The sequence below is a fragment of the Agrilus planipennis genome, unplaced genomic scaffold (assembly GCF_000699045.2).
Source record: "Agrilus planipennis isolate EAB-ADULT unplaced genomic scaffold, Apla_2.0 scaffold60, whole genome shotgun sequence".
NCBI lineage: Eukaryota > Metazoa > Arthropoda > Insecta > Coleoptera > Buprestidae > Agrilus > Agrilus planipennis.
This window is the reverse complement of record NW_020438877.1, coordinates 1,256,048-1,268,530: the sequence shown is the minus strand read 5'-3', so window position 1 is coordinate 1,268,530 and position 12,483 is coordinate 1,256,048. Positions and strand designations below refer to the sequence as shown.

Below are 12,483 nucleotides of genomic sequence, written 5' to 3'. Positions count from 1 at the left end.
AGTAAGATTGCTACTTGTCTATACCTCTATAAGCGACAGTTTACTTCTGCTATTTTATGACATTCTTAAATTTCTCTTAAGACTCTTATTTCATTCGAATGACCAAATGTGTGTCTGTTGTTGTTTTCTATAGTTCTAGGAACTTACATTGTATTCGAATAACCGAGTCTTTATTTTATTATAGCCAAATGTGCGTACCGACTTGTTTAACAATCTTATTACAGTAAGTTCATAAAAGAAGTTGCCAAAAAAGGTTCTGTACTTCCTCATATTGTTTAAACGAAATCTCAATGTGTTGTCGAACAGTATTTTTATATACCTCTATAAGTGAGACAGATTCCTGCTATAACTCTATAAGCTAGAAAGTCGGGTTAGTGAGAAACCTCTATAAGAAAAAAACCAGATCGCGGTCCCTTGAGCTCTCACTTATCCAGGTTCGACTGTATTTGCGAACAGTAATCTAATCTAGGTCTACCTCTACTCCTTCTAACTCCCATTTCTGCCTCCAATATGTCTCTGACTAGCCCTTAACGCCTGAGAAGGTGTTCTACCAACCTATATCGCCTATTTATTATTGACTTCCATAGAGTCCAGTGTTCTCCTCTTCTTTCTAATACCTCTTCATTTCTAACCTTCTCTATCCACAGTATTCTCATCATTCACCGGTAAGACCACATTTCGAATGCTTTTAACCTTTTATTTTCCATCGCCCCCACCGTCCATGTTTCGCACTCTTACTGCGTCGCGCTCCAAACATACATCTTTAACAATCCTTTGGGATTTCTAAATTAACCGTTGGCGAGCATAGAAATGACTACTTTTTATTGAAGACGACTCGACCCTGCGCTATCCTTTGCTTTATATTCATACTTCTCCTTCCGTCTTGACTTATCTGACTTCCTAGGTACCTAATTTTTCGTCCCCCTATCTTTATGTTCGCTTTTGCCTTACTTTTTCTTCCTTTGCATACCAGTTGTATACTACAACTGTTAACAGAACATTGTTAAAAGAGCTACGTATAATTCATACCTACATGAGCTTAAAATTTGAAAATAACAGTAAAATAGTTAAAACGTTTTTGCGTTGTTTGCGTTTTGTTTACTGCGATCCTATTTTTTGCCAAATAGCATCATACTTCGATTAGTTTTGTTTTCTTTTCATATAACTATGCTGACACACTTGTAAAGCTTTTATTTATTAACTCTAGATGTTTTAAATGCTGATAATTGATGTTGAAGATAACATTGTTGAAGTGCACCGTACATATACTAGGTTCGTAAACAGTTAATTGCTGTTGGTTATGAAATCTTGCATAATTTTGCTACATCTAAAGTCCTGTCTGTAGCAAATGGATCTTATTTGTGACGGTAAACAACATTAAATGCATTAAAAATTATTGAAATGTGCATATTTTTTACTTGATTTATGTACTAGTTATTCTATGAAAATTGTAATTCTAAAAATTTTTAAGCGAATCATATATTTCTATAACGTTTTTTATTTTATTATATGCCTAACTCCTCTGATTCCATTGATTAACTTTATAAAAACCAATAATTTTTACAATCGAATTACTACATCTAAAGCCTCTGTTACACGGGGCGTCTATTGCCGGCGCGGTCTGGAGCGTGAAGTAACGTCTTGGCGTGCTTTTTCTCGGGCACTGTCGGTAATTCTTATAAATATATATGTAGTAAAAAGGTAATTATACGTATATTACAAAAGATTTTCACGTATGTTATATATTATTCAAACTTGCTACATGCATAATATAATTTTACAGTAACTTCTATAGGTATGTTTATTCAAACTGAATAAGTTATAGAAAATACCACAAATGGCGCGGTAAACGCCAACTGTAGTACGATGCTACATTTTAGGATTACGTATGCTCCAAGAAGTTCCATTTAAATATATGGATATCTACTTGCTGACACGAATACTAACCTCAATGTGGTAGGCACGTTACCATAATCGAATAAAACCATTTCGAATTATTTTATTTGAATAAGTTATTTTTGGAGCTGATTTGATAACCACACGCGCATTTCTTTCGACATTTACTAACAATGTTCGGAAAAGAACCCGCCAGCGCATTCCTTCATGCTCCAAGCCGCGTTGACCCCATGACAAGGAGCGTGGATCGACATTCCACATGTCGGTTAATGGATTGAGCGGCAGTAGGTACATACCGCGCATGGTTCGCTTCTCTACGCGTTGTGTAACATGACCCTAAGAATAACTTCTAACAAGCAAGCCAATAATTATAATCAAAGGAAAAACATTGTTTTAGGTTTTATCATACCACAAAGATGGATTTTGGGGATAATGGGTTTCTTTGCTATCATGAATGCGTACATGTTTCGCGTTGTCCTCTCGGTAGCAATTACTGCCATGGTTAATCCATCCAATCATAATAAAACGGGTATAACTGGAGAAGTATGTCCAGATCCTGGCATAAATTACACTGCACCACGTGTAACCTTTGTAAGTACGTGACTTTTGGTTAATGCTTTTAATAACGGCAATCAAAATATTTCATATACATATAACACATTTCGTAAACAAATTGTTACCTTTAGGGATTCACAGCTATATAATACATTGACAAATAGTTTTCCTATTATGCTGTGCTTGCGCCGGAACAAAACGACAAAACCTTTCAATTATCATCAATAAAGTGGGTGGTAATTTCAAAATATACTCTCATACATATACACAAACATGGTGAAAGTCATTTTTGAAATGTATTTCGTTAGAAAAAAATTAAATGTATTCAATGCCGCCTCAAATATTTTCATTGTCAAAGATTTTATAATTGCATAAGTAATTCCCGCAATCGATATCAAGAAGATTGAATCTGAGTGACATGAAGTCAAGTAGTAGGTATGAAAAACCAAGTTAAATCAAACGATGGAAAATCTAAACAATCTTGTCTACAGAAGGAATATTTAGCATGTAACCCTATATTATACGATACATATGTATTATTATGGAGACCCATATTTCACAATTTCTGGTAAAAAAATTCAGGCTACACTTAACGGTTATAATTTTTTATTAGCATTCCTGCTATCTGGAAGAAAACATTTACTACTCCAATACACTAGTCTGTAAATATTTCCGATGTCACCAATTACAGACCCATAGCGATTACTTCTACATTCGCAAAACTTCTCGATGTTATCCTGAACAAAAGGATTTGTGAGTGCTTCATTAATAAAATAACACCAGAACATCATGGTTACTTGAAAGGTCGATCTACTTTAACGAATTCAATACTATATAGCTAACGTTCTAAATGATAACTGTCAAGTAGATTCTATTTGTCTTGACTTCCATAAGTTGTTCGACTCAGTGGACCATGCTATTCTATTGTCTAAACTTTATAACATGGGCTTCAGTCCTATTCTCATAAACTGATTAAGTCATACCTGACCCAATGAGAAATGATAGTTAAGATTCATGATCATCAATCATACCCCTTTAGAATAAACTCTGATGTCCCTCAAGGATCGCATCTTGGCCCGGTTCTATTCCCACTGTTTATAAATGATATTGTCGGTATGGTATCTTACGTAAAATACTTATATTTGTTGATGATGTGAAACTATGTTACAAAATTAGTTCTCCTTTAGATCAGCTCAAACTCCAAACTGATCTTAACAAAATCTCCCAATGGTCTCTCCCTAAATCTTTACAAATGAAAACTTCTATCCTTTACACGTAGTCAAAGATGAAAATTACTACATAATTACATGCTACATGGTACAGTATTGGAGAAGTTAGATTTAATAAAGGACCTAGGAATTATCTTTCAAAGCAACTATATCTTTAAAATGCACTTGGATATGGTTATGTCTGAAGCACATAGGACATTTGGTTTCATATATAAACAAACCCATGTACCCTCATTCATCTCTACACTGTTATTCGTTAGATATTCGTTAACCTTGAGTCTATTCAACATTTCTCAGATATCTTTCTTCTAAGGACAAAAATGTTGCAACCATACAGTACTGGGAACATGACTACTCACGCATTATGTTACATTATAAATTTTGTTCAATAAAATCATTACAGTCATGATTTGATTTTCGTTATGAATCAAATAAACTCCTCTGAAATCTTTGACATAGATACTTAATAAATGCCCAATCAGTCATAACCTACGTCAACTGAGAGAGTTGCACGAACTATAGTAGAAACAGAGAATACACATTTCACTCACTGTCATTTCGGCTTAATCATAGTTTTAATGATCTAAAATCGAACATCAGAAATATTAATCAATTAATTTTTATTTAAACAAAGAATAAATGAAATAACTTTGATATACATGTAATGTAATACTTAAAATTGTAACTGGGTATTTTTGCCCGTTGATTGCTGAAATAAATAAATATTCAAACATTAATCTGAAATTATTTCAATTTCTACCGACTACAAATTTCCTGAAATTAATGAGGAAAAATTGTTATTGTTGTTACACCTTCACCGGGAATCGAACCTAGCACCCTTGACTTTACGCACCATCGCTCTGATCACTACACTATGACACGTGGCACTAGCTATTAATGTGAACAAAAGAACCAAGGCAAAAGGAGGATAATAATGTCTTTATTGGCTATAGAACCCACACCAGCGTTTCGCCTCTTGTTTGGAGCCGTTAATTTCGACGACTCTCTGACCTAATAAGCACGTTTAACGATTGTTGCTGTTGTCTCTTCTTTTGGCTTAGTGGTCAGAGCATTAGCGCGTAAATCCAAAGGTGCCGGGTTCGATTCCCGGCGAGGGTGTTATAGCAGCAACAATTTTTCCTCATTACTATAAAGTAATTTGTTGCGAATGAAAATTGAGTTACTTTTACATTAATGTTTGATTATTATTAAATGTTAACCACTATTGATTTTGTATGCTTTTCGAAATCATTCACCTTAATAAAGCATATTTGTTAATAGCTGATAAATGATAAGTACAACTGGAATGAAGAAACTCAAGGAATCATTCTTAGCAGTTTTTACTGGGGTTACGTGGTTACTCATATACCAGGTGCGATTTTATCTGAATATTTTGGTGGAAAACACTCCCTTGGATTAGGAATACTATCAACCGCAATATTTACTTTGCTAACCCCTTTCGTTGTAAGATCTGGTAATTGGCCTTGGTTGGTTGTGTTTAGGGTGCTTGTAGGGATAGGTGAAGTACGTATAATAATACCAAAGTAATCTTCTCTTTTAGAATTAGTGAAGACTATGTTTAATTTAATTCTAGGGATTTACGTTTCCTGCTTTAACGGCTCTATTAAGTAGCTGGGTTCCATCTTCGGAAAGGTCTAGAATCGCAACTTTGTCTTATTCGGGAGTTCAAATCGGTAAATGTTTGCCTTAAAAAATTTTCAGACCCAACACCAATGGCAAACATCTGCTTTTAATGTTACAGGAACTGTACTCGGGAATTCGTTAAGTGGACTTTTCATATCTTCTACCAATACTTGGGCTTCACCATTCTATGTCTTTGGAGGGATTGGGATTATATGGTTCGTGATTTACTCCCTCATTTGCTACTCCAGCCCAGAGAGCCATCCATTCATAAGCGACAAAGAGAAAGCATTTCTTGAAAAAGAAATAGGTAAGTAAAAATAAAGTTTTGTTAGCTTTTGTTGGCTTTTTGATCAATAAAAGGAATTAAAAACCACAACTATTCTGTAGACTGTTCTAGTCTTTTCGGGTATTAAATTTGAAAAGTAAAATGAGCGTGAAAGTAATAAACTTAAAATCAGTCATATGAAGGTCTTTTCGTTTTGCATTGTAGCAGCAAGTAAGTATTAAAAACGTGGGACATTTAGCATAAACATCAGAAATAGAAAACTTGCTGTTTCATTCCTAGCTGTTTCATGCTATTGGACGAGCTGCTTCACCAATTTACATCGTTGTAGAAAATCGTGAATAGTGACGAAAGCCGTTCTCTCTCTCCTCAAGGAATCGTGGGAATGAATGGGTTATCGTGTACACAGCAGCCGTCTAGTATGTAATCTTCATAGATTTAACGCGCAGTACATGCTATTAAAGGCGATATCCACAGACCAAACCGGCACAGCATTTAGTAGTCTGATTCCCTGAAGTATACCAACCTTCAGGCGGATTAGTCCCAAATGCACCATTTGAATATACCTAACAATAAGTGCTATAGTTCGTTTAGTTTCTGTAGCGGTGTGACCTTCAGTTTGACCGGCGCAAAGTAGAAAAGAACAGCACTAGACCAGAAAAGAAAGGAGACAACTCTCGGCCAAACTCTTAACCGGTGAGGAGCGTATAGTCTGTACAGTACTGCACGGAAAAATTGACCATTTTATCCACTACAATTTCATTGCTCAAATGTGCTGTTATTGGTACCATTTACTACTGAAAATATTAACGAGATGTTTATTTATATTTGAAGACATATTAAAGACTTTAACGCTTGTTTTCGACTCGCACTATTATTCATGATTGAACAAAACTTTTGGCAGGTACTGTATGAATAAGTATGTTTATTGAACAAAAGAGAAAGTAAATGAAGTATAACTAGTCAAGTAATCTTCCTATACGGGACTATCCAAACCCTTATGGCAGCATCCACTTACTGTATATGTATATACTAAGTTTTCTCGATATAGGCGATAAGGTCCCTAAACATTCCCATGCTATTGTCACTAAATACGTCGATGACCGTATGGAAATTGCCTCCTTGTCGACAGGTTAGTTACGTAACTTTGCTAAACTTATTGACAACTGTGAATTCTTCACGCACCTTGCATGGTATTCCCAGGAGGAAGCTGATGGACCTTCATCCATTCCCAACAGATTTTTTTCCACACTAAATTTGATTCCAGGTAGTCGATATTGCTGTAAGAATCTTAAGAGTCTATAAGCTCCTGATTCCTTTGATCGATAAGATTGTGTTGGTTCCTGTTCAAGAATGCTTTCTTCGTTTTCTTCCTTTGGGTACTAAATTAGTCATATATTCCTTTTTCCTTATTATTGTTATAGCAGTATCATTTGATAAACATGAACTCGCGATCCTTTAAATTATTCGGTACTTTTTTTTTTAATTAATTGTTAGAAAGGTATGTTCAACACTATCCAAAGATTTTGACCTGCTGTGGAACAAATCGATCATGTACACGAAACATAATTTACGCAAAATTTGTTCATTGTAGAAAAGGATTCAAAGAAAAATAAGAAAATACCATGGAAACACTTACTGACATCGTGGCCGCTATGGGCACTGATCCTGGCTCAAATTGGCCATGATTGGGGACTTTTCGCAATGGTGACCGATCTCCCTAAGTATATGAAGGATGTACTCAAGTTTAATGTCAAACAAAGTGGACTCTGGTCTTCCTTACCTTACATTGCAATGTGGATTGTCTCTATAACGTCAGGATGGTTATGCGATTGGCTTATAAATAGAGGAATCATTGGAATAAACTTTGCAAGAAAATTTTTCTCAACTCTCGGTAAGTAAATATTCGACCCACATGAAATATTACCTACATCTATAACTCGCCTCTACAGGAGCATTGGGTCCAGGAATATTCCTGGTGATGGCATCTTACGCAGGTTGTGACCGGTTATTAGCCGTAGCCTACTTTACCATAGGAATGGGTACAATGGGTTTCTACTATTGCGGAATAAGAGTAAACGCTCTTGACTTGTCACCTAATTATGCAGGAATAGTTATGGCATTTGTAAATGGTGTGGGTGCAGTAAGTGGAATGATCACTCCCTACCTTATTGGAGCCCTCACGACCAACGTAAGTGACATTATTTATTTAATATGTGAACGTGGAAAATTCCGGTAAGTTTTGTTGGTATTTATCATCATCGGAGGGCAATGAAACTCATTGTTGTGCTGATGGGAACTAAAGTTATGACTCGGAAAGAACATAGAAGCTCGTATCATATCAACATCATAAGGTATTCAGTGTTATAAAACCGATTTAACACATCCATTCCTTCCTATCTTCATCCAAACTTGGGATTTCCCGAAAATTAGAGCAATCAACATCTTAAACTGTTTGCGAACGGTAATCTAATCTTTATCTCTACACATCTTAACTTCTGTTTCTACTTCTAACATGTCTCTAACTAACCATTCATATCAGAGAAGGGATCTTACCAAACGATCACGCATGCTTCTTGTTTCGCCCGTTATTCTATTCTTTGTAACACTTTCTCACTTCTAACCTTTTCTACCTACGGTATTTTTAATGCCTTTATATTTCCTATAACATCATTTTTAAAAATATATAGAGTGTAACTGAAAATAAACAAAAGTAAAACAAAAATACTGGTATGCAAGGGAAGGAAAAGTAAGGAAAGAGCGAATATAAAGATAGGAGACGAAAAATTAGCAGAAGAGGCTGATTTTAGGTATCTAGGAAGTCAGATAAGTCAGGTTGGAAGAAGTAGTAGGGATATAAAGCAGAGGAGCAGGGTCTTGTCGCCTTTAATAAAAAGAAGTCACTTCTATGCTCGCGAACGGTTAATTTAGAAATTCGGAAAAGGTTGTTAAAGGTGTATGTTTGAAGCACGGCGTTGTACGGGTGGAAAACATGGACAGTGAGAAAGGAAAAGGTTAGAAGCGTTCGAAATGTTGTATTACAGGCGAATCATAAGGATACCGTGGATAGAGAACGTAAGAAATGAAGAAGCATTAGAAAGGGTAAGAGAATAGAGAACTCTATGGAAGTCAATAAGAAATGGGAGAGATAGGTTAGTGGTACACCTTCTCAGGCATGAAGGTCTAGTCAGAGACATATTAGAGGCAGAAACGGAAGTTAGGAGGGGTAGAGGTATACCCAGATTAGATTACTGTTCGCAAACAGTTAAGGGTGTGGGTTGTTCTGGTTTTATACCGAGCGGCATGGCCTAGAGGTCTAGACCATTGCTTAGCATTCGGGAGGACGCGGGCTCGATTCCGGGTCCGTCTGCCTTGGTACAAGTTTTCCTGTGGTTTCCTTGGATCACTTAGGCAAATGCTGAGGCAGTAATATTCCACAGATAATCTTTCATTCTCTTCTGTCTTCATTTCGTCCGTCTCATCTTTCTCACCCGAACCACCANACTTAGGCAAATGCTGAGGCAGTAATATTCCACAGATAATCTTTCATTCTCTTCTGTCTTCATTTCGTCCGTCTTATCTTTCTCACCCGAACCACCACCCACCCATTCCCACTATTCCTGAAAGCAGGCTGAAGAGGGCCTTCCGCCCTACCTTCCGGCATAGTCCGGAGGGACTGCCCGCTCACCAGCATTACTGGCTGGTAGGAATGAAACACCCAAAAGTTTTTTTTTCTGGTTTTATGGAAATACGAAGATTAGGTCAGGATAGGAGAGAGTGTTTTAGGACTGACGACCTTATGGTGATGATGAAGAGAGTATATAATAAATGTATCTAAAAGATAAACTATTTACTATGCGTATGCTTAAATGTAATTAAATTTTTTGTACTTTCAGCAAACAATATCCGAGTGGAGAATAGTCTTTTGGTTGACCTTAGCAGTATTGCTCATCACAGACGTAACATTTATATTTTTCGGTAGCGGGAAAGTACAAGCATGGGATTCCAAAATAGAAAAGAATGTCGTTAAAGTAGATCCTACTTCCAAGGCAGATTTTTATAATAATTGTGAAGAAATACAAACTAAGACTGAAAAACTTTAGTTCATATGTATTTAGGAATAGTTTTATTAAATAATAAAGTGATTATTGTAAATTAACAAAGCAAAATGAAAATGGTCGTACCTACTCAAATTCCATAAATGGGATTAAAAATTGGATACGCATACCAACGTTAAACAATTGGTGTTGAGTGCATACCTAATACTATTTTTGAAATTGTAGGTGTCAATACTTGTTTTTTACTTTAATAATTTTAGCATATGTACAACAAATGTAAATATAGTAAATATATAGACAAAAATCACTACAAAAACATTGTTTATCTACTGGAGTAGCACTAGATGTTCAAAGGTGGATGAAGCCCAGTTTTTTATATACATGCACCTAAAGAATATACCAGTTCCTTCCCCGCTGTAAAACTAGGTACTGCAAAACCAACGAGACATAGCCCCTCATATTGCAATCCCTAGAGATGCGCATTCGACGATCTTTATTCTGCAACGTTGCCAGCCTGTACGATAATTATGGGGACATACGATAATTTTGATTCAAATACGATGTACGATATCGTAATTCAAATTTCTATTAAACGTACGATAATTCGTGCTCATGGGATAAAATTTCAAATAGTAATATGTAGTGGGACTATGATATTTGTTTCTGCCAAACAGTTGCCTTGTTTTCCTACCTTCTTAAAATCTTTTGTTAATAGAACAAATGGTCATTTGAACAGTGTCTGGGTATTTTCACTCCATAAAAATACAAATTCTCTCTAATTTACAACAGAGCCGGGCAAATTCGGCTCTTTTGATTCTCGAAAGCTTCTCAGGTACATCCGAAGAGCTTCTCCTTGCTAAACTGGTGACGGTTAACGGACTTTTACTTACAAGTTAGTGAGTGTGTTGAAATGAATAGGGGATGCAATAAATTTGAGATCACTAATGAAATATTATCTCGTTTTAATTCGAATAATCTTTATGAAAATAATAATAAGAATAATGATAATAATATAGTGATGACGATATAATAATAAAACAGAATTAATACGTTGATTATTATTATTGCATTAGATTTTATTATAAAAAAAAATATTTTTATGTATGTTGAATATTTGATTTTAAGAACTTAAGTACAATTTTGTAATGTTAAAATATATACACTATATGCATAGATATATAAATATATGTTGGAAAGTTGTTTATTTGTATACATTAAATAAAATTTAATTGTTTATGAACTTTTTTCCAAAATGTTTAAAATCCAGTCCGAAATTCATTTTTCTATTTGAAGTTATTAGCCTGTCAGGAAAGTTTTTATAGTGTCATCTATTGATGGTATAATGGAACTGAGAAAACCACTGGGGTACACAGACTCTGTTTACAAACTCATACTAACACTACTGGACTATTACTCCGATGCGCATGCGCAATAACTTACGATATTTTTGATGTTAATACGATAATTTTTCCTAAAGAGTGCGATAATTCTGTCTACTGAACCTGGCAACGCTGCTATTCTGTGTTAAGGTAGATCTTCAGCTCTTCTTCGAGCTAAGAACTTGACGCACACCAACTGACCCGACTATAATGATTGTCATCAATATAGTAGTAGTAACAGAATAAAAACACAAAGTTAGAGTAAATAATGTGTTCCCAATGACCAACCCCTTCTGCATTTCTATATTTTTCCCGAGCGTGAGCGACATTCTTTTTTAGCCGAATGTGGTTCTTGTTTATCATCTGAGCCGCAAGTGAAAAGGTCAGAGGCTACGTCTCAATGGTTCATCCGTACTGGTGTGAAGTGGAGGTACAAATATTGTATTCAAGTTTCAGGTTTGTTTTCTGAGAATCATTCGATCCCACTTTTAAAAGTACTAGTTGAACACTATTCATAAAATCATCCTATCTACAGCATATTACGAACCCAGTTTTACTATAATAAATAATAAACTCTTTTCCACTTGTAATATTAATTATTTTAAATAATTCGACTTTAAATTCCGATTAATTCGCGTTCTACTTCTATACCTTTTCATCATGTCATTCTTGAATTTAATTTAAATACGATTTGTAATATTTTGCTACTAGATCCTTTTCGTTTAATACAGTTCCAAGAGATTTTAAAGACTTATCATGAGCAAACTGGAGCAACGCAAAATAAAACGATTATGAACGAATACGACAGAATCATTCAACTGCACGAAGTTTTACAGGAGTTCGCGATCATGTTAATCAAGCATGAACGCTAGAATTCAAGCGAAACGTCGCACACCCGAGCGACCTCACTTTGTGAATTCAGCAAATTCTGTAATATCGCACACATAATGTATGAAAAATGCTCAAGAAAATGTACCTGTATTGTAATGTTCATTGTGAAATTGTAGACTGACACACATACCTGCTTTTTGAATTCTTTTATTCAACTATAGTTATTTATCAAGCAATTGCCAACTTTAAGGGCATTGCCAGACGATGCTACACTTCAATACCGTTACCATTTACGACAGATATACTTCGTTTAGTTTCTCTAGCGATGTGACCTTCAGTTTGACCGGCGCAAAGTAGAAAAGAACAGCACTAGGTCAGAAAAGGAAGGAGACAACTCTCGGCCAAACTCTCAACCGGTGAGGAGCGTATAATCCGTACAGTACTGCACGCAAAATTGACCATTTTATCCACTATAATTGCATTACTCAGATGTGCTGTTATTGGTACCAATTATTACTGAAAATATTAACGAGATGTTTATTTATATTTGAAGACATATTAAAGGTTTTAAACCTTGTTTTCGACACGCACTACTATTTATGATTGAA

The 12,483-nt window shown here is 35.4% G+C and overlaps 1 protein-coding gene across 1 annotated transcript; it reads left to right on the top strand.

Moving 5' to 3' along the window:
- The first annotated feature begins 1,333 nt into the window (after positions 1-1,333).
- On the top strand, positions 1,334-9,984 carry LOC108735965 (sialin). The gene is made up of 8 exons (XM_018468210.2): positions 1,334-1,367; positions 2,294-2,487; positions 4,962-5,204; positions 5,275-5,374; positions 5,443-5,631; positions 7,202-7,501; positions 7,560-7,798; positions 9,504-9,984. Exons 1-8 carry the CDS (start codon positions 1,349-1,351, stop codon positions 9,708-9,710), a joined length of 1,491 nt encoding a protein of 496 aa, XP_018323712.1. The 5' UTR covers positions 1,334-1,348; the 3' UTR covers positions 9,711-9,984.
- Positions 9,985-12,483: the final 2,499 nt, after the last annotated feature.

Bases quoted from the DNA above. Each gene is read 5' to 3' on its own strand.
- LOC108735965 (XM_018468210.2), top strand. The intron at 5,205-5,274 runs GTACGTATAATA...ATTTAATTCTAG, and splicing joins TGCTTGTAGGGATAGGTGAA to GGATTTACGTTTCCTGCTTT. The intron at 5,632-7,201 runs GTAAGTAAAAAT...TGTTCATTGTAG, and splicing joins ATTTCTTGAAAAAGAAATAG to AAAAGGATTCAAAGAAAAAT.